This window comes from Felis catus, chromosome X, assembly GCF_018350175.1.
Source record: "Felis catus isolate Fca126 chromosome X, F.catus_Fca126_mat1.0, whole genome shotgun sequence".
In the NCBI taxonomy this organism is placed as follows: domain Eukaryota; kingdom Metazoa; phylum Chordata; class Mammalia; order Carnivora; family Felidae; genus Felis; species Felis catus.
The window spans coordinates 52,228,783-52,250,767 of record NC_058386.1 but is presented as its reverse complement, the minus strand read 5'-3'; the positions used below and the strand labels follow the sequence as shown (position 1 = coordinate 52,250,767).

The 21,985-nt window shown below is 40.0% G+C and overlaps 1 protein-coding gene across 2 annotated transcripts in view; it reads left to right on the top strand.

Moving 5' to 3' along the window:
* ZC4H2 (zinc finger C4H2-type containing) overlaps nt 1–17,117 on the top strand; it is a 35,445-nt gene extending 18,328 nt beyond the window's left edge. The window contains exons 2-5 of one of the 2 annotated variants that reach the window (XM_004000569.5): nt 9,027–9,198; nt 10,772–10,944; nt 11,812–11,974; nt 15,685–17,117. In XM_004000569.5, the coding sequence (XP_004000618.1) occupies nt 9,027–9,198; nt 10,772–10,944; nt 11,812–11,974; nt 15,685–15,798 (622 nt within the window). In that variant the 3' untranslated portion in view covers nt 15,799–17,117. The remainder of the gene's footprint in view (nt 1–9,026; nt 9,199–10,771; nt 10,945–11,811; nt 11,975–15,684) is intronic. The other variant, XM_004000570.5, reaches the window with a different exon arrangement.
* Nucleotides 17,118–21,985: the final 4,868 nt, after the last annotated feature.

Below are 21,985 nucleotides of genomic sequence, written 5' to 3'. Positions count from 1 at the left end.
CCTGGCTAGAGGTTTGTCAATTTTGTTAATTTTTTCAAAAAACCAACACTTGGTTTCGTTGATCTGCTCTACAGTTTTTTTAGATTCTATATTGTTTATTTTTGCTCTGATCTTTATTATTTCTCTTCTTCTGCTGGGTTTAGGCTGCCTTTGCTGTTCTGCTTCTAGTTACTTTAGGTGTGCTGTTAGATTTTGTATTTGGGATTTTTCTTGTTTCTTGAGATAGGCCTACATTGCAATGTATTTTCCTCTCAGGACTGCCTTCGCTGCGTCCCAAAGTGTTTGGATTGTTGTATTTTTAATTTCGTTTGTTTCCATATATTTTTTAATTTCTTCTCTAATTGCCTGGTTGACCCACTCATTCTTTAGTAGGGTGTTCTTTAACCTCCATGCTTTTGGTGGTTTTCCAGACTTTTTTCTGTGGTTGATTTCAAGCTTCATAGCATTGTGGTCTGAAAGTAAGCATGGTATAATTTCAATTCTTGTAAACTTATGAAGGGCTGTTTTGTGACCCAGTATATGATCTATCTTGGAGAATGTTCCATGTGCACTCGAGAAGAAAGTATATTCTGTTGCTTTGGGATGCAGAGTTCTAAATAGATCTGTCAAGTCCATCTGATCCAATGTCTCCTTCAGGGCCCTTGTTTCTTTATTGACCGTGTGTCTATATATGATCTATCCATTTCTGTAAGTGGGGTGTTAAAGTCCCCTGCAATTACCACATTCTTATCGATAAGGTTGCTTATGTTTATGAGTAATTGTTTTATATATTTGGGGGCTCCGGTATTCGGTGCATAGACATTTATAATTGTTAGCTCTTCCTGATGGATAGACCCTGTAACTATTATATAATGTCCTTCTTCATCTCTTGTTACAGCCTTTAATTTAAAGTCTAGTTTGTCTGATATGAGTATGGCTACTCCAGCTTTTTTTTGACTTCCAGTCGCATGATAAATAGTTCTCCATCCCCTCACTCTCAATCTAAAGGTGTCCTCAGGTCTAAAATGAGTCTATTGTAGACAGCAAATAGATGGGTCTTGTTTTTTTATCCATTCTGACACCCTATGTCTTTTGGTTGGCGCATTTAATCCATTTACATTCAGTGTTATTATAGAAAGATACGGGTTTAGAGTCATTGTGATGTCTGCATGTTTTATGCTTGTAGTGATGTCTCTGGGACGTTGTCTCACAGGGTCCCCCTTAGGATCTCTTGTAGGGCTGGTTTAGTGGTGACAAATTCCTTCAGTTTTTGTTTGTTTGGGAAGACCTTTATCTCTCCTTCTATTCTAAATGACAGACTTGCTGCATAAAGGATTCTTGGCTGCATATATTTTCTGTCTAGCACCGTGAAAATCTCGTGCCAATTCTTTCTGGCCTGCCAAGTTTCAAAAGAGAGATCAGTCACGAGTCTTATCGGTCTCCCTTTATATGTGAGGGCACCTTTACCCCTTGCTGCTTCCAGAATTTTCTCTTTATCCTTGTATTTTGCCAGTTTCACTATGATATGTCGTGCAGAAGATCAATTCAAGTTACGTCTGAAGGGAGTTCTCTGTGCCTCTTGGATTTCAATACCTTTTTCCTTCCCCAGTTCAGGGAAGTTCTCAGCTATTATTTCTTCAAGTACCCCTTCAGCACCTTTCCCTCTCTCTTCCTCCTCTGGGATACCAATTATGCATATATTATTTCTTTTTAGTGTATCACTTAGTTCTCTAATTTTCCCCTCATACTCCTGTATTTTTTTATCTCTCCTTTTCTCAGCTTCCTCTTTTTCCATAACTTTATCTTCTAGCTCACCTATTCTCTCCTCTGCCTCTTCAAGCTGAGCTGCGGTGGTTTCCATTTTGTTATGCATTTCGTTTAAGGCGTTTTTCAGCTCCTCGTGACTGTTCCTTAGTCCCTTGATCTCTGTAGCAAGAGATTCTCTGCTGTCCTGGAAACTCTTTTCAAGCCCAGCGATTAATTTTATGACTATTATTCTAAATTCACTTTCTGTTATATTATTTAAATCCTTTTTGATCAGCTCATTAGCTGTTGTTATTTCCTGGAGATTCTTCTGAGGGGAATTCTTCCGCTTGGTCATTTTGGATAGTTCCTGGCATGGTGAGGACCTGCAGGGCACTTCCCCTGTGCGGTGGTGTATAACTGGAGTTGGTGGGCGGGGCCGCAGTCAGACCTGATGTCTGCCCCCAGCCCACCGCTGGGGCCACAGTCAGACTGGTGTGTGCCTTCTCTTCCCCTCTCCTAGGGGCGGGATTCACTATGGGGTGGTGTGGCCCATCTGGGCTACTTGCACACTGCCAGGCTTGTGATGCTGGGGATCTGGCGTATCAGCTGGGGTGGGTAGGCAAGGTGCACGGGGGCAGGAGGGGCAGGCTTAGATCGCTTCTCCTTAGGTGATCCACTTCAGGAGGGGCCCTGTGGCAGCGGGAGGGAGTCAGATCCGCTGTCGGAGGTTTGGCTCCGCAGAAGCGCTGAGTTGGGTGTTTGCGCGGAGGGAGCAAGTTCCCTGGCAGGAACTGGTTCTCTTTGAGATTTTGGCTGGGGGATGGGCGGGGGAGATGGCGCTGGCGAGCGCCTTTGTTCCCCACCAAACTGAGCTCTGTCGTCAGGGGGCTCAGCAGCTCTCCCTCCCTTTGTCCTCCAGCCTTCCCGCTTTCTGAGCAGAGCTGTTAACTTATGACCTCCCAGATGCTAAGTCGTGCTTGTTGTGGGAACACAGTCCGCCAGGCCTCTCCATTTTTGCAAGCCAGACTCAGGGGCTCTGCTTGGCCGGCGAGCCACCCCTCCGCCCCGGCTCCCTCCCGCCAGTCCATGGAGCGCGCACCGCCTCGCCGCCCTTCCTACCCTCTTCCGTGGGCCTCTCGTCTGCGTTTCGCTCCGGCGACTCTGTTCTGCTAATCCTCTGGCGGTTTTCTGGGTTATTTAGGCAGGTGTAGGTGGAATCTAAGTGATCAGCAGGACATGCGGTGAGCCCAGCGTCCTCCTAAGCCGCCATCTTGCTGCTATCCTCCTTAATTTTATTCTGAAAGGTTTGAAGTGATATCTCATCATGGTTTTGATATGTATTTTTCTGATGATGAGTGATATCGAGCATCTTTTCATTTATCTGTAAGCTGTTTGTATGTCTTCTTGGGAAAAATGTCTATTTATGTCTTCTGCCCATTTCTTTTTAAAAAATGTTTATTTGTTTACTTATTTTGAAGGGGGAGGGGCAGAGAGAGAAGTAGAGTGAAAGTATCTCAAGCAGACTCTGTACTGACTGCACAGAGCCTGGCACGAAGCTCGATCCCATGAACCTTGAGATCATGACTTCAGCCGAAATCAAAAGTCACATACTTATCCAACTAACACTCCCAGGCACCCTGTGTTCTGCCCATTTCTTTACTAGATTACTTGTTTTTTGGGGTATTTTTTTATGCTTTTGGATATTAACTCTTTATCAGACATTTCATTTGCACATATTTTCTCCCATTCCATAAGTCATCTTTTAGTTTCATTGATTGTTTCCTTCCCTGAGAAGAAGCTTTTTATCTTGATGAAGTCCCAATAGTTCATTTTTACTTTTGTTCCCCTTGCCTTTGGAGATGTGTCTAGTAAAAAGTTGCTGCAGCCAAAATCAAAGAGGTTGCTGTCTATGTTTTCCTCTAGGATTTTGATTGTTTCCTGTCTCACATTTAGGTCGTTCATCCATTTTGAATTTATTTTTATGTTTGGTATAAGAAAGTGATCCAGTTTCATTCTTCTGCATGTGGCTGTCCAGTTTTCCCAAAATTTATTGAAGAAACTGTTTTCCCCCCATTGGATGTTCTTTCCTGCTTTTTCAAAGATTAGTTGACCGTTTGGTTGTGTGTCCATTTCTGGGTTTTCTATTCTGTTCATTGATCTATGTGTCTTTTTTTTTGTGCCAGTACCATATTGTCTTGATGACTACAACTTTGTCATATAGCTTCAGATCCTTAATTATGATGTCTAAAGTTTTGTTTTCCTTCCTTTTCAGGATCACTTTTGCTCTTTGAGGTCTTTCGTGGTTACATACAAATTTAGGGTTGTTTGTTCTACCTCTGTGAAAAATGCTGGTGGTATTTTGGTAGGGATTGCATTAAATGTGTAGATTTCTTCGGGTAGTATAGACATTTAACAGTGTTTCTTCCTCTAGTTCATAAACATGAATATTTTTCCAAATATTTGTGCCCTTTTCAATTTCTTTCATAAGTGTTCTAAAGATTCAGAGTAGAGATCTTTTACCTCTTTGGTTATGTTTACTCCTAGGTATTTTATGGATTTTGGTGCAATTGTAAATGGAATCAGTTCCTTGATTTCTTTTTCTACTATTTCATTATTGATGTATAGAAATTCAATAGATTTTTGTTTGTTTATTTTGCACCCTGCAACTTTACTGAATTCGTGTATCAGTTCTAACACTTTTCTGGTGGAGTCTTTCAGCTTTTCTACATATATTATCATGTTACCTGCAAATATTGAAAGTTTGACTTCTTCCTTGCCAACATGGATGCCTTTCATGTCTTTCTGTTGTCTGATGCTGAGGCTAGGACTTCCAGTGCTAAGTTAAATCACAATGGTGAGAATGGGCATCCCTGTCTTATCCTGACTGTAGAGGAGAGGTTCACAGTTTTTACCCATTGAGGATGATATCACCTGTGGATATTTCATATATGGCCTTTATGATGTTCATTTATGTTCCCTCTATCCCTACTTTGTTGAGGGTTTTTATTAAAAAAAATGGATACTGGACTTTGTCAAATGCATTTTCTGCATCTATTGAGAAAATCGTATGGTTATTTAAAATTTTTCTTTTATTTTAAAGATAAAGGGAAAGAAAGAGCACACAAGCAGGAGACAGGGGCAGGGGAGGGAGAGAGAGAGAGAGAGAGAGAAAGACAGAGAGAGAGACAGAAAGAGACAGAGAGAGAGAGAGAAAGAATCCCAAGTAGGCTCCATGCTTAGTGTGGAGCCCAACATGGTGCTTGATCCCATGATCCTGAGATCACGACCTGAGCTGAAATCAAGATTCAGACACTCAATGGACTGAGCCACCTGGGTTCCCCAAGAATCATATGGTTCTTATCCTTTATTTTATTAATGTGGTGTATCAGATTCCTTGATTTGCAAATACTGAACCACCATTGCAGCCCAGGAATAAATCCTGCTTTATTGTCGTGAATAATTCTTGATTGTGGTGTTTTGTTTGATTTCCTATTATCTTGTTGAGAATTTTTACATTCACCTTCATGAAGAATATTAGCATATAATTCTCCATTTTAGTGGAGTATTTGCTTTTGGAATCAAGGCAATGCTGCCTTCATAGAATAAGTTTGGAAGATTGCATTCCATTTTTATTTTTGGAACAGTTTGAGAAGAATAGGTAGTAACTCTTCTTCAAATGTGTTGGAGAATTCCCCTGTGACGCCATCTGGCCCTGGAATTTTGTTTGTTGGGAGTTTTTTGATTACTCATTCAATTTTCTTGCTGGTTATAGGCCTGTTCAAGTTTTATATTTCTTCCTGTTTCAGTGTTGGTACTTTATATGTTTCAAGTATTTTATCCATTTCTTCCACATTGTCCAATTTGTTGGAACACGTTTTTTGCATAGTGTTCTTTTATAATTGTTTGTATTTCTGTGGTATTGTCAACTCTCTTCTCTCATTCATGATTGATTTGGGTCCTTTCTCTTTTCTTTTTCATAGGTCTGACTGGGTATTTATCAATTTTATTATTTTTTTTTAAAGAACCAATTCCTGATTTTATTGTTGTGTTATGTTTTTTTCTTTTTTCTATATTATTAATTTCTCTCTAATCTTTATTATTTCCCTTCTGCTGGCTTCAGGTTTCATTTGTTGTTCTTCTTTTAGCTCCTTTTGGTGTAAGTTCAGGTTGTGTAATTGACATCTTTCTTTACTTATTGAGATAGGCCTGTATTGCTATATACCTTCCTCTTATGATTGCTTTTGCTGCATCCCAAAGATGTGGATCGTCATGTTTTCATTATCATTTGTTTCCATGTATTTTTTTTATTTCTTCTTTAATTTTCTGGTTGACCCATTTAATTGACATTTATTTGTTTTCTTTCCACATGTGTGTGTATGTGGGGGGGTTAAGTTTCATAGTGTTGTGGTCTGAAAATATGTAATGGTATGATCTCAATCTTTTTGTACTTGTTGAGGCCTGATTTGTGACCTAGTATGTGATCTATACTGAGAAGTGCACCCATGTGCACTTCACAAGAAAGTGTATCCTGCTGCTAAGTCCATCTGGTTCAATGTGTCATTCATAGCTTCCTTGCTGATTTTCTGCTTATATGATCTGTCCATTGATGTAAGTGGGATGTCAAAATGCCCTACTATGATTGTATTATTATTATTGGGTTCCATTATGTTTGCTATTAATTATTTTATATATTTGGGTTCCTCAAAGTTGGGGACATACCTGTTTACAATCTTTTAGATTTTCTTGTTAGACCCCTTCATTATGATATAGTGTCCTTCTTCATCTCTTACAGTCTTTTGTTTAAAAAGTAGTTTGTCTAATATAAGTATGGGTATTCAGCTTTCTTTTGATGTCCATTAGCATGATAAATATTTCTCCATCCCCTCACTTTCAATCTGCAGACATTTTTAGGTTTAAAATGAATCTCCTGTAGGCAGCATGTAGATAGATCTTTCTCTTTTTTTATTCATTCTGACACCCATTCATATATATGTGTGTGTGTGTATATATATATATATATATATATATAAAATTTATTGTCAAATTAGCTAACATACAGTGTATATGGTGTCCTCTTAATTTTGGGGGTAGATTCCCATGAATCAACATTTACATACAACACCCAGTGCTCATCCCAACAAGTGTCCTCAATACCCATCACCTATTCTTGTTTATTCATGTTTATTTTTGAGAGAGAGAGAGAGCGAGCATTGGAAGGATGGGGGAGGGGAACAGAGGATCCAAAGCATGCTCTGAGCTGATAGCAGTGAGCCCAATGTGGGGCTTGAACTTATGAACCATGTGATTATGTCCTTAGCCAAAGTTGGACTCTCAATGAACTGAGGCACCCAGGCACCCCAACACCCATTCTTTTGAATGGACTATTTAGTACATTTATATTTTGAGTAAATGTTGATAGTTATGAATTTAGTGCCATCTTATTGCTTGTTGTCTTTATTTCCAGAGATTTTCTCATTTCCTTTCTAGTCTTTTTCCCAAAGAGTCCCCTTTAATATTCCTTGCAGGGTTGTTTTAATGATCAAAGTCCTTCAGGTTTTGTTTGTCTGGGAAACTCTTTACCTCTCTTTCTATTCTGAATGATAGGCTTGCTAGATAGGGTATTCTTGGATGTAAGTTTTTTCTACTCAGCATATTGAGTATATCGTTCCACTTCATTCTGCCTTGCCATTTCTGTGGAGAGATCTGGTAATGCTAATCGTATTTGTCTTCCCTTGTAAGTTAGGATTTTTTTTTTCTCTTGATGCTTTTAGGATTTTTTTCTTTATCTGTATATTTGGCAAATTTAAGTACAATATCCCTGGTGTTTCCCTGCTTTTCTTGATTTTGGTGGGAGTTCTGTGAGCTTCCTGGTTTTGGTAGTCTGTTTCCTCCCTCAGATTAGAAAATTTTTCAGCTATAATTTCCTCAAATAAACCTTCTGCTCTCTTTTCCCTCTCTTCTTCTTCTGGGACTCCTATGACACAAATGCTATTATATTTCATGGAGTCACTGATTTCCCAAGTATACTTTCATGATCCAAGAGTTTTCTTTCCCTCTTTTGATCAGCTTCATTATTTTCCATTATTCTATCTTCTCTTTCACTTATTTTTCCTCTACTTCTTCCATCCTTGTGTTCATTGCATCAGTCCATTTTGCATCTCAGCTATTGTATTTTTCACTTTGGCCTGAATGATTTTAAGCTCTTTTGTCTCTGAGATAAGGGACTCCTTCATGTCTTCTGTGCTTTTTTCAAGCCCAGCTAGTGATGGGTAACAGCTGGAAGTACCTCAGAACCAGAGAGTAGAGAGCCAGGGGGAGGACAAAAGTGTGCTGCAGTGGGGCCTCCTTCCATTTTGTGCATGTATATTTTGAAAAATGCAATCTGAGTGCATATACATTTTATTGAGTATCATATCTTCAGTACTTTTCATGTCACAAGTCTTCATAATGATTCATTTTAATGGCTTCTAAATATTACAATTTTGCCCATAGTCCATAATGAACAGTCTTGTGTATTAACCTTTTGTTTTCTTTATTTCCTTAGAATAAATTCACAAGGGTGGGATTACTTAACCAGAGAGTATACAATTGGGATTTAACAACCAATAACAGGTTTTATTTTTTTAGGAAAAGAAATGAGCTATAGTTCTTCTAGTCCTCTTCCTCTTTTGGAACTGAGTAGTTGACCCTGTAGAGCTGTGCTGTCCAATTAGCCACATGTGTGGTTTAAATTAAAGATAAATTAATCAAAATTAAATAAAATTCAAAATTCAGTTCCTCAGTTGCACTACCAACATTTCAAGTACCCAGTAGCTACACATGCCTGGTGGCTAGTGTATTGGAAAGCATAGAGACAGAACATTTCCATCATTGTACAAAAGTTAATGGACAGTGCTCCTTTAAGAATGTCTCAAAAGGTCATGGGTGGCATTTCGAGTGGGAATTATTTGTGGCATGGGACTTTACTGTGCTTTGAGAGGCTGTTTAGCATCTTTGGCCCATGTTCACTACATGCCAGTAGTGTTCTCTCTTGGATCAGTCTAATAACAAAAAGTCTTCCACATTTACAAATGTCCCACAATAGAATAAAACTATCCCCTTTGAGACCCACGGAGCTTCTATCTTAGAATAGAGAATCTCCTAACTTTTTGTCGCTGGCTTTAGGTTGGCTATGCCTGGAGAAAGAAAAGCTTAGAAAGGTGGCTTAGAAAAAATAACCCTGGTTCAGGGCCTAACTGCACTCTATTCCCATTTTCCTCCCTTTTCCTACTGGTCTGTTTCTTGCTTTTTGGTAATTGCAGGAACAAGACACTGCAGATGGAGAAGATCAAGGCACGTTTGAAGGCTGAGTTTGAGGCCCTTGAATCAGAGGAGAGGCACCTGAAAGAATACAAGCAAGAGATGGACCTGTTGCTACAGGAGAAGATGGCCCATGTGGAGGAACTCCGACTGATCCATGCTGATATCAATGTGGTATGTATCTGATGGCCAGAAGCCTACCTCTAGGCCCTCTGAGAAATAGACAGTAGTGAGTACTATGGCCTCTTGTGATGTGGCTTTGGCCAACCAACTTGGGAGAGTAGGCATCAGGCTGTAGTGGAATGGAAGAATCCAGGAGTTCTGAGATCTAGTCTTGGCTCTGTCACTGATTGACTGTATATCACTGGACAAATCCCTTTTTCTGCTAGGCCCTATTTTCCTTCTCTTTACCATGACAGGGAGTCAGTCATCTCTAAAGTCTTTTTCAGCACTGATGTGCTCTCATTCTGGGAGTTGAGAGTTAGCCTTAGGGTAAAGCAGAGCAGACAACTGCCTCTTGGGTCTAGCTCAAAGGGCTCCAAAGCTTCCAAGTAGGCTAAACAAATAATATCTGCCAGCCTACTAAAGTGAGGCTCCCTCATTAGAGTCTCTCTTTTGGAGATACTTGGAACATGGAGAATAAACTGCCAGCTAAGGTGATAAGTTTCCCACTTTTTGGAGTTATTCAAATATGGTCTGAATGATCACCTGAGCTGCGGTATTGATATTCCTGCACCAGGAGGAAAATTGGAGGTGCTTACTTATAATGTCCTTTCTAGTCCTTAGAGCTTATGACAATAAAAAGTATTTTTTTAATTACATTTGAAGGAGTTAAGTTTTTATTCTTGGGAAACTCATTTTTATGACAATACTTATTTCCTGATATTGCCAAGCCAAGGACCTTAAAGGAAATATAGATGTGACTTAGACAGTAGTAATGGTATTTTCTGTGTCACAAGATCACAGGATTCCAGGGTCTCATGAGGAGTTGGCATTTCTGCTGCCAGCTAACCAAGGATACAAAGTCAATTCAGTTAAGAAAATATTAGCTGGGGCTGAGAATCTAACCCAGTGGATCTCAAACTTAAACATACATCAAAGTCACATGGAAGAGGCTCTTAAAACATAGATTATTGGACTCCACACCAGAATTTCTGATTTTATATGTCTGGGGTGGTGTCTGAGAATTTGAATTCCTAATGAGTTCTCAGGTGGTGCTAATGCTACTGATCTAGTGACCACATTTTGAAAACCACTGATCTAAGAGAAAAGCCACTAGCCTGGGAAGCAGAAGTCCTGAATTTTTGTCTAGGTTTTGCCCCTGAGAAGTATTTCTCTGAGGAAGTTTTTTTTCTTCTTCCTGAGTCTCAATTATCTGATATCTAAAATGTTGGTGGGGCAGACTAAATGAGCTCTAAGGTCCATTCTAGCTTTAAGGTGCTATATTTGAATAATAACTACCATTAATTGACCCTTTACTCTGTGGTAGTCCCTGTACTTAAAGCTTATATGCACTCAATCACTGAATTTTCCTAAGATTATATGAGGTAGGAACTATTATTATCACCATTATACAGATGAAAAAAACTGAGGCTTGAAGAGAGTCACATAGACTACAGGGTGAATTAAGGACATGACTATAGATTGGCCTGGCTCTGGAGCCTGTGCTATTTTATCCACTCAGCTATAGACCCTTGTGGAGAATGTTGGTGTCTTTTCTTGGTACCTACCTCACTCTATGTTTCAGATGGAAAACACCATCAAACAGTCTGAGAATGACCTAAACAAGCTGCTAGAGTCTACACGGCGGCTGCATGATGAGTATAAGCCACTGAAGGAACATGTGGATGCCCTGCGCATGACTCTAGGCCTGCAGAGGCTCCCTGACCTATGTGAAGAGGAGGAGAAGCTGTCCTTGGAGTAAGCTGCTTGCTCCCTGTCCTTGCAACATACACATACACAACACATACATACTTACACACACATGTAGCGGCACATATACAAACATAAAATCTGGTTTAAAAGTCATGGTACCCAGTCCTAGCCCCAGGACTGTCAGTGGTTGACTCCTTGTATGACCTTGGGCAAGTCTCTGTGCACCAAAACAAGGACAGTTAGACTAGTATTTCTAGGTGGCTTTTAAAATTCTTTGTGCAATTTTGGTAACACGTGACTGTGTCTGTGACTCTTTGTGTGTGTGTGTGTGTGTGTGTGTGTGTGTCTGTGACTCTTACAAGTTTACTTCCCAAGTCAAGGTCCAGAAGGGATGTCTAGAAACCTTTGAAAATATAGAAGGCTGGGCTTTCATGGTCTCTAGCGGCTAGCCTTGGAACTTCTGTTTAAGACCCAGAATTAAGAACTACACTCACCTTACAGAGACAGTTCAATTCAGTAGAAGGAAGCAGACTTCCATAAGGCAGAGCAGGCTGCCTGTGGATGTTGTGAGCTTCTTACTCTGAAAAGCATGTCAGCATAGGCCTGAGGATACTTAATGGGAATATTGCAAAGGTACATGGGATAAAAAATAGGAAAATGCCCTTTAAGGGCTTTGCTAGCCCTGGGATTCTTGATTTTCTGGGTCTATCAGAGCCAGAGAGCAGAAGGATTACCCTTACCAGCAGACAATGAGCCAGGTACCCAAGGGGAACCTTGTGCTGGGGAGGGTGTAGGAACTTTCTATACTGAGCCACAGCCCAACCCCTTTGGTTCTGTGGCATGGAGTCTCTAAGAGGGGCAAGGTTCTCCTTGCTTTCAGAATGATCCAGCTAATGTCTTTCATCTCCAAAGTTACTTTGAGAAGCAGAAAGCAGAGTGGCAGACGGAGCCTCAGGAGCCCCCCATCCCTGAGTCCCTGGCCGCTGCAGCCGCTGCTGCCCAACAACTCCAGGTGGCTAGAAAGCAGGACACTCGGCAGACAGCCACCTTCAGGCAACAGCCTCCACCTATGAAAGTAAGTGAGCTGGGTAGGGGTTGTGGAGGAAGAAAGGTGTCTTCAAGCAACCTCATGGAAGGCTGGGATGGGGGCTTTGGAATTACCTATTTGGTGCCTTCCTAAAACAGCCTTAGGACACAGAAGAAGGGGTGTTTTATATATGCTGTAGCAGACCAGCTGTTTTTTTTCTTTCAAGATTTTATTTAAATGTAAGTTAGTTAACATATAATGTAGTATTTGTTTTAGGAGTAGAATTTAGTGATTCATCACGTGCATGTAACTCCCAGTCCTGATCATAACAAGAGCCCTCCTTAATTCCCCTCACTCATTTAGCCCATTGCCCACCCACCTCCCTTCCAGCAACCTTCAGTTTGTTCTCTGTATTTAAGAATCTCTTATGGTTTGTATCCTTCCCTCTCTGGTTTTATCTTATTTTATTTCATTCCTTTCCCCTCTGTTTATCTGTTTTGTTTCTTAAATTCCACATATGAGTGAACTCATACGGTATTTGTCTTTCTCTCATTGACCTATATCGCTTAGCATAACACACTTGTTCCATCCATGTTGTTGCAAATGGCAAGATTTCATACTTAGTGATGACTGAGTAATATTCCATTGTATATATATACTACATCTTCTTTATTCATTCATCAGTCGATGGATATTTTGGCTCTTTCCACAATTTGCCTATTGTTGATAATGCTGCTACAAACATTGCGGTGCATGCACCCCTTCGAATCAGTATTTTTGTAACCTTGGGGTAAATACCTAGTAGTGCAATTGCTGGATCATCAGGTAGTTTATCCCTGATGAATATGGATGCAAAAATTCTCAGTAAGATACTAGCAAATCAAATTCAACAACATATAAAAAGAATTATTCACCATGATCAAGTGGGATTCATTCCTGGGCTGCGGGGCTGGTTCCACATTCACAAATCAATCAATGTGATACATCACATTAAAAAAAGAAAAGATAACCAAATGATCCTGTCAATCGATGCAGAAAAAGCCTTTGACAAAATTCAGCATTCTTTCTTAATAAAAACCCTCGAGAAACTCGGGATAGAAGGAACATACTTAAACATCATAAAAGCCATTTATGAAAAGCACACAGCTAATATCATCCTCAATGGGAAAAAACTGAGAGTTTTCCCCCTGAGATGAGGAACACGACAGGGATGTCCACTCTCACTGCTGTTGTTTCACATGGTGTTGCAAGTTGTAACATCAGCAATCAGACAACAAAAGGAAATCAAAGGCATCAAAATTGGCAAAGATGAAGTCAAGCTTTCACTTTTTGCAGATGACATGATATTATACATGGAAAACCCAATAGGCTCCACCAGAAATCTGCTAGAACTGATACATGAATTCAGCAAAGTCGCAGAATACAAAATTAATGTACAGAAATCAGTTGCATTCTTATACACTAATAATGACGCAACAGAAAAATAAAGAAACTGATCCCATTCACAATTGCACCAAGAATCATAAAATACCTAGGAATAAACCTAACCAAAGATGTAAAAGATCTGTATGCTGAAAACTATGGAAAGTTTATGAAGGAAATTGAAGAAGATACAAAGAAATGGAAAAACATGCCGTGCTTGTGGATTGGAAGAATAAATATTGTTAAAATGTCAATACTATGCAAAGCAATCTACACATTCAATGCAATCCCAATCAAAATTGGACCAGCATTCTTCTCAAAGCTAGAACAAGCAATCCTAAAATTTGTATGGAACCACTAAAGACCCTGAATAGCCTAAGTAATATTGATGAAGAAGACCAAAGTGGGAGGCATCACAATCCCAGACTTTAGCCTCTACTCCAAAGCTGTAATCATTAAGACAGCATGGTATTGGCACAAAAACAGACACATAGACCAATGGAATAGAATAGAGACTCCAGAACTGGACCCACAAAAGTATGGCCAACTATTTTTAACTTTTTTTAATTCAAATTAGTTAACATACAGTGTAGTCTTGGCTTCAGGAGTAGAACCCAGTGATTCATCTCTAACATATGACACCCAGTGCTTATCCCAACAAGTGACCTCCTTAATTCCTATCATCCATTTAACCCATCCCACCACCCACCTCACCTGCAGCAACCCTCAGTTTGTGCTCTGTATTTAACAATCTCTTATTGTTTGCCTCCCTCTCTGTTTTTATCTTATTTTTCCTTCCTTTCTCCTATGTTCATCTGTTGAGTTTCTCAAATTCCACCTATGAGTTAAATCATATGATATTTGTCTTTCTCTGACTGACTCATTTCACTTAGCATACTACCCTTTACTTCCATCCACATTATTGCAAGTGACAAGATTTCATTCTTTTTCATTGTCAAGTAGTATTCCCATATATATAAACACACACACACCATATCTTTATCCATTCATCAGTCAATGGACATTTGGGCTCTTTCCATAATTTGCCTATTGTTGATAGCGCTGCTATAAACATTGGGGTCCATGCACCCCTTTGAATCTGCATTTTTGTATCCTTTGGATAAATTCCTAGTAGTGTAATTGCTGAGTCATAGGGTAGTTCTGTTTTTCATTTTTTTTTGAGGAAGCCCATACTGTTTTCCAGAGTGGCTGCACCAGTTTCCATTCACATCAACAGTGCAAAAATGGTTGCCCTTTCTCTGCATCCTTGTCAACATCTGTGGTTTCCTGAGTTGTTAATTTTAGTCATTCTGACAGGTGTGATGCAATATCTTATTGTGGTTTTGATTTGTATTTCTCTGATGATGATTAGTGTTGAGCATTTGTTCATGTGGCATACCAGCTGATTTTATAGCCTCACATTCCCAGAAGGGCTACAATGCAGGGAGATTGACAGGATCTGCCAAAGCATAATTTTTAAAAAGTTAGAAACAAAACTTGTGCAAATATATAGTGAGCATGTGTTGTTAATGAGGAATTCAACAGGATTACAAAGCTGGTTCAAAAAGCATTTAAGAAACACACATATATAGTAAGGGAATGAAAGGAATGCTGAAATAAGTTTGGAAAATTAAATACAGAACTGGTTGATGAACTATAACCTTTAATTATCTTTCCTTTGGAACAGAAATAATCTGCATCTCTACTGGGCAAAAACCATTTGTTGCTTATTAGCATAAATCACAGAGTTGGACCCTGATCAATAGTAAATAATCAAATAAAGGAACATTCTCCTAGAGCAGGGGTCAGCAAACTAGAACCCACAGGCCAAGTCTGATTTGCTCCCAGTTTTTATAAATAGTTTTACTGGTGCACATGTATGCTTGTTTGTTTATGTATTCTCTGTAGCTTCTTTCACGTATAACAGTTATAGTTGAGTAGTTTTAACTACCACCATGTGACCTAAAAAGTCCAAAATATTTATTCTCTTGGTGTTTGTAGAGAAAGTTTACTAATATGTATCCTAGAGAATTGAATAATCCTTGACACAGCCTGTTGGTCCATGCTTTAACATAATATTAAATGGATATATAACTCTCATTTTGTGTTATTTCCCAACTTTGGATATTTTTCCTCAGTACCCTTCTTTGACCCTCATTCCTTTATAGCCCTTACATCTGTTACATCTGGCACTGATCTCTCTACTTGAGTCTCAGTCATTGATTACTACTCCTTTCTGTTGGAAAATCACAACTGCTTTCTGGGGATCAGAAGCCTGAACTATAGGCTAAAAGAATCTGATTACTAACTTTCTTTGTCCTGTGTCCTTTCACTAGGCCTGCTTGTCATGTCATCAGCAAATTCATCGGAATGCACCTATATGTCCTCTGTGCAAAGCCAAGAGTCGGTCCCGGAACCCCAAAAAGCCAAAACGGAAGCAGGATGAATGAAGAGATGGAGAATACATAGAGCTCTGCTGCTCATAACCCTTCCCCTTGGCCAGAGTGATTAATGTCCTGATTTGAGACCACCCTCCCCTACCTCTGGCAAGTTTCCTATTTAATGTGATGGAAGCACAACCCCTCTCACTTTGCTCTTATTTCTTTTTTCTCTTGGAGTTTCTGATTTAAGAAGGTGCTAATGACAGTGTGTCTGATGATCCCTTCTCTCCCATCCACATTTCAACCCTTGCCCTTGTTTGAAGTTGAGGGAAGGACAGAAAGCCCAGATGTGATTCTCTGCCTCTTATGTCTGAGGCCTGGGGCCTAAGGGCTGAGGGTTGGAGGAGGCCCTTACTTCAGGTAAAGGCTCCAGTGTGACCTCTCCTTGTACTTTTGCCTTAGGCTCTGAAGGGACAATAGTCTTCTTGCAGGACTTTCCAGTAGCCTTGGTGTATATTTCTCCCCCACTGCCACACTCATCTCATCTCATCTAATCAAAGTCCAGAAGTAACTTGGACAAGGCCTCCTTTTGGAGTTCACTCTCACCCTAGTCTCCCAGATATACTAAAGTTCTCAGGTACCAGGCTGTGTGTCTAGAGATTCTGAGACTTACGGGTTTTTCTCCCATAACCTTAGCTTTTCAAATCAATGGCAGAAGTTCCCCACGGTGAAATTAGGGAGCCACACCCACTCCACAAGTCCTTTATAACTTGCTGCCTAAATCATTGGGCTCTAATGTAGGAGCTGCCTTATGTTGAGAGGGACCCTATGCTGACATCTGTGTTGCCAAATGTTCAAAAACATTTTGAACAAAACCATTTTTGTTCAGAACTATTATTCTGGCACTTACATAGTGATATATATGATAATCAAGTGAGTGATAACCATTTTACATAGGCAAGAGGGTGGGACTTCCCTTCTATCCATCCATCCCTCTCTTGGGTCTTCCCTCTTCTGTAAGGAGGCCTCAGCTCAGGTCAGCTGCTGGCCACCCCCTTTCCTATAGATTCTCCAGGTGGCCTTCCCTTATAGAAGAAAAGGCACTAGGCTCCTCAGGCCCTGTATCTCTCCTCTCTACCAAAATCAGATGTCTAGTCAAGTTACTCTTATACTTAAAGACAGAGATGGGAGTTGGCTGAGTGAGAAAGTTTTAACTCCAATCTCAGTCCCTGGCTGGGGAAAGGGGGATATTTTCTTCCTTCTTTAACTGTAGTTTCAAGTTGCTGGTGTTCATGTGTTCATAATATAAAAAGTTCCTCTGCTCTTTGAAAGTAGAGTGTTATGTCTGTACGAATTCTTTTAAATAAACATTTGTTCATTGGAGTGAATGCTGACTGAATGCTTCTAAGTACCAAGTAATATAAAAGACATAGTGCCTTTTCCCCTTCTGGGTAGCTCTTCTTCCCTTTCATTCCCTCCACCCTATAAATGAGGTAACTGAATAAACCACTGCACAATAATTTACCCTATTATTATAATTTCCATTTATTCTCTACCCACTCTGTCCCAGGTCTCTATGCAAGATGCTGTATGTACATGATTGTATTTAATTTTCAAAACAATCTTTCTAATTTTAATATTTTTTTGAGAGAGAGAGAGAGAGAGAGAAGGAGGAAGTGGGGGAGGGGTAGAAGGAAAGGGAGAGAGAGAATCTTAAGCAGGCTCCACACCCAGTGCACAGAGCCTAATGCAGTGCTCTATCTCACAACCCTGAGATAATGAGCTGAGCTGAAATCAAGAGTCAGATGCTTAACTCACTGAGCCATCCAGGTGCCCAAAAATGTTTCAAGCTAAGTACTTTTATTACCATTTTCCAAAAAATAAACCAAAGTTCAGACAAGTTAAATAACTTGTCCCGAGTTAAACAGCTGGTAAGAGAAATTTTAAGATGCGAACCCAGATTTGGTTCTAGAACCTATTTTTCCCTACTTTTTCTCTATAATTATTTTTTTTTAAAGCCTTTCTCCCTTTGGGGATGGTTTGATGATAGGAGTAGTTGAAATAACTCTAAACTAGAAAATAGGGTCTAGGAATCCAGTGACTGATACAGGAATACAAAGGCCTCCTTCCATACAGGGATACAATAGGGAACAACAGTGAAAAACCATCTAGTTTCAGAGCTCCCCATAGGGTGGACTAAGGTTTCCATTAACACTGTGTTGCAGTTAGGGGTGCCTGGGTGGTGCAGTTAAGTGTCTGACTCTTGATCTTGCCTTGGCTCAGATCATGATCTCACTGTTTGTGAGTTTAAACCCCACACCGGGCTCTGTGCTGATGGATGCAGAACCTGTTTAGGATTATGTCTCTCCTTCCCTCTGACCCTCCCCTGCTTGTGCTCTCTTTCTCTCTCAAAATAAACAAATAAACTTAAAAAATAAAGAAAAGACTTTCAGCTCAACAGCTCCCTCTGTTCAACACTGCTTCCTCTAATGCTTCTCTTCTACAAGTGTTGATCCCAAGGGTTCCATAATTAACATCTTGTACATTAAACTGTCCTAGTGTTTCCCAGTAACCCAGTAGCTGACAAAAATTTCTCTGTGCCTCAGTGTCCTCACCTGGAAAATGGGGAAAATAATAGTACCCACTTCCAGGACTATGGTAAACAATGCTATGTACATAGTAAGCACTCAATACGTGTTAATTTCCTTCAGGTAATTGAAGAAGTCAAAAGAAATACTGTTTGTCAAAACTAACATTACTTCCTTACCCAAGATTTTTTTCATCTACAGGACTGCTTTTGAGGTGTCCCAGGCTCATTGTGGGCAAAAAGAGCACACTGAGCTATGTGACTTTGAGTATAACCTGTATAGGCCTCAGTAGGTCCCTGGAAGTATATGAAGAGTGGTTATTGCTCTGCATCCTTGACACACTGGAGTTCATATTTGTCAATTATAAAATTCAGTTGTAGCACCACTAGGTCAGTCATTTCCCAGGGACACTTCTGAATGGGAAGGGAACAGTCACGTGTTGAGCACCTACATCTGCTAGCCACTGGTTGGGGTGCTACTACCTCATTTAGTTTTTCTGGTTTATTTATCTATTGTGAAACGAATTGCCTCAAAACTTAGTGGCTTAAAACAACCATTACTCATTATCTTCAATTTGAACAAGACTTTCAGGGAATAGCTTATTTCTATTCCATGTGGTGTTGACTCAAACAGCTTGAGTCAGGCTGGAGGGCTTGGCTAGGGCTGGAGGACCCAAGATGTTGGCACTCTTGATCTGGCACCTCAGCTGGGGTGGCTGGAAGAGCTATGGGCCGTCTGGGCCTCCCAACTCCTTTGTTAGTATTTTATCCTCTATGGCCTCTCTTCCAAGTTGAGTAGTCAGACATTTTTAACCTGGCAGCAGCTTCCAAAAAGGTAAAAAACAGAGCTTCAAGGCCTTTTGTGGCATAAGACCAGAAATGATACAGCAACACAGCTGCTGTACTCTACTGGTCTAAGCAAGCCCAGCTGGGCTAACACAGGAAGCCCAGGTTTAAAGAGTGAGGAAAATGGACTCCATACCCTGATGGGAAGGACTGCATGCATGTCAGAGATAGGAGGAATTATTGGCCATATTTACACACAATCTACCACATCTTCCAGCAACAACCTTTCAAGGAAGGTGTGATGTCTGTCCACTTTATAGATGATAAAACTGTGGCTCAAAATGGTAAAGTAATTGCCCAACAACTAGGAAAAAGGCAGAACCAGAGGTCAGACCTAGGTCCATCTGCCTCTGAAGCCTGTGTTCCTTCTGCCTAAGTGCAGTGCTGCAAGTCCAAGACCTGCTTAAAGGAGAATGAATAAGGGAAGAGAAGGAATAAAAATACAGTGAAAGAAGAAGATAATGGAGATTAAAGAGAGAGAAAAGATGGGGGAGAATAAAGGAAGTTAATTGTTATATTGGTAAAATCCTTTACAATGAAAGCACCTGTTTCAACATTCTCATCTTATGCTAATGCTAATAACCCTGTACTGTTAGTAGAGAATATAGTATCATTCACATTTTATAAATGAGGCCCAGAGAGGGAAACTTGCTTACGCAAAGTCATATAGCAAGTTAAGAGGAACTAAAGGCACAACTAGAACTCAGGCCTTCCAATCTTGGAATAACCCAATCTGGGGACCTCTTTACATGTTTGACACAGTGGGAATGAATTTTTTGCATGCTTTGTGCCAGAGGTTGCTTTTATGCCGAGAATAGGAGCTCACTCTACAGAAGGCCAGGCAATTTTAGCAAATCTCTCAAAGTCCAGTTCCCTATTACTACTGTGCCATCAGCTATGAGCATATTTGGAATGATCAACATGTCTCAAGATAAATTCTGGGAAGTCTGTTAACTCAGGTCCAGGTTCCCCTAGCTTAGTTACTAACCCTCTCTTGGCCTCCATTTTCTCAAATGTGGGGCAGGAGCAGTGGTAGCCCTCTCTTCATAGCATTGTTAAGACTAAATGTGCTAATACATGTAAAGTGCCTAGAATAGCATCTGAGAAGCATTCAGTAAATGGTAGCTATGAGGAAGAAAATAATGATTATGAGGGACTTCCTGAGAGGACAAAGATGGGGAGGAAAAATAGGAAGGAGGAAGGTAATGAGGAAGAAAGAGGAAGGAGGAAGGTAATGAGGAAGAAGAGTAGAAGAGTGATGAAGGGATTAGGGAAGAAGTGGGAGAGGATGGGGAAAGGGAAGGGTACAATAGGGAAGAGATTACATCATGTAGGGCATCCCAAATAGGGAAAAGATGATAGCCGAAATCCATGGTTCCTTTCCTGGAGCTTGATGAGACTCAGGCTCTTCTGCCACCTGTCACTGAGTCTGTTTAACAGTTGTAAAAGACACACCACCCTCTTGGGAAGTAGGCAGAAGCCCCTATTTCTAACACATTCTTTTCTGCTTGTGGATAGGGATGTAAGAGTATCCTTAAACAAGAATCCCTAATATGTGGTATAGGCTCATGTGCACTTCAATGTTTTTTGAACTGTACATCATATAGACATGACATTGACTCAGGAACCAGTTGTTTCTGGTTTCAAATCCATTGTTTTTATTTATTAGCAGTGCATCTTTGAGCAAGTCACCAAACTTGCTGACCTCCAGTTTCCTCATTTGTACACTGGAAATAATAATTGCTGTGTGGGGTTGCAGTGAAAACTTTCAAAATGAAGAAGGGAAGGATCACCATTACTGAATGCCTGTAATTTAGTGGGTACTGTGTTGAGTGTTTTCATATACTTTATCACATACAGAAGATAGCATAGTGTAGTGGCTAAGAGCATCAATAGTAAAGAGATTCTTAGCAACTCTCAGCAATGACATTTGCTGTGTGACCTTCAGTAAGCTCATTAACTTCTTGAAAGCTTATGTTTACAATGGGGGTAATAATAGAATTTACCTGATTGAATTGTTAGGAGGATAAAATGAGCTAACATTTATAAAATGCACAAAGAAAGCATTATTTGAGTGAGAAAGCAAATAAATCAAATCTTCCTAGCAACACTTGGTGTCACCAACTTATAGATGAGAAAATTGAGGCTGATAGAAGTCAAGTATCTTTAAATTTAGGTCTGACTCCACTAAACCACAAAAATATTTAGAGTGTACTGATGCCTGCAATTTATTATGAAATACATCAACTCTTAGGTGGATTGATGGATTGATAGAAGGATAGATAGGTGATCAAAGAAGTTCAGTAAAATGCTAATTGTAGGATCTAGGTGAGGGCATGTGGGTGTTACCTATAAAATTTGCTGTATGTATAAATTTTTCATAAGAAAATATTGAGGAGGTAAAACATCTATCTGGTAATATTACTCCTTTGCCTACAAGCCTCAGATTGTTAACTAGTATTATCACTTTATAATTTGACCTCTTGTATGATCAGCATAGCTTTTGTTAAGCCCAATGGAGTTGGCAGAGCACCAGGGAGGACAGAGGATAATGGAGACAGGGTGATAGATTTGTGTTCTCACATAGGGTGACATTCTTGTCCCAGTCCTCCCAGGACTGTTCTGATTTTAAAACAGAAAGTCATACATTTTGGGAAATCCCTCAGTCCTAGGCAAACTGGAATGGTTGGTCACTTTACTGCACCTTTGGTCCCAGCTGTACTGTGAGCCTTCTTTTTCTTTGGTGGTGTTAAGGGCAGCTGTCATTTACTGTTTTTAATTTATGTCATAGGATGCTTAGGGGCTCTGGGCAAATACTTTGAG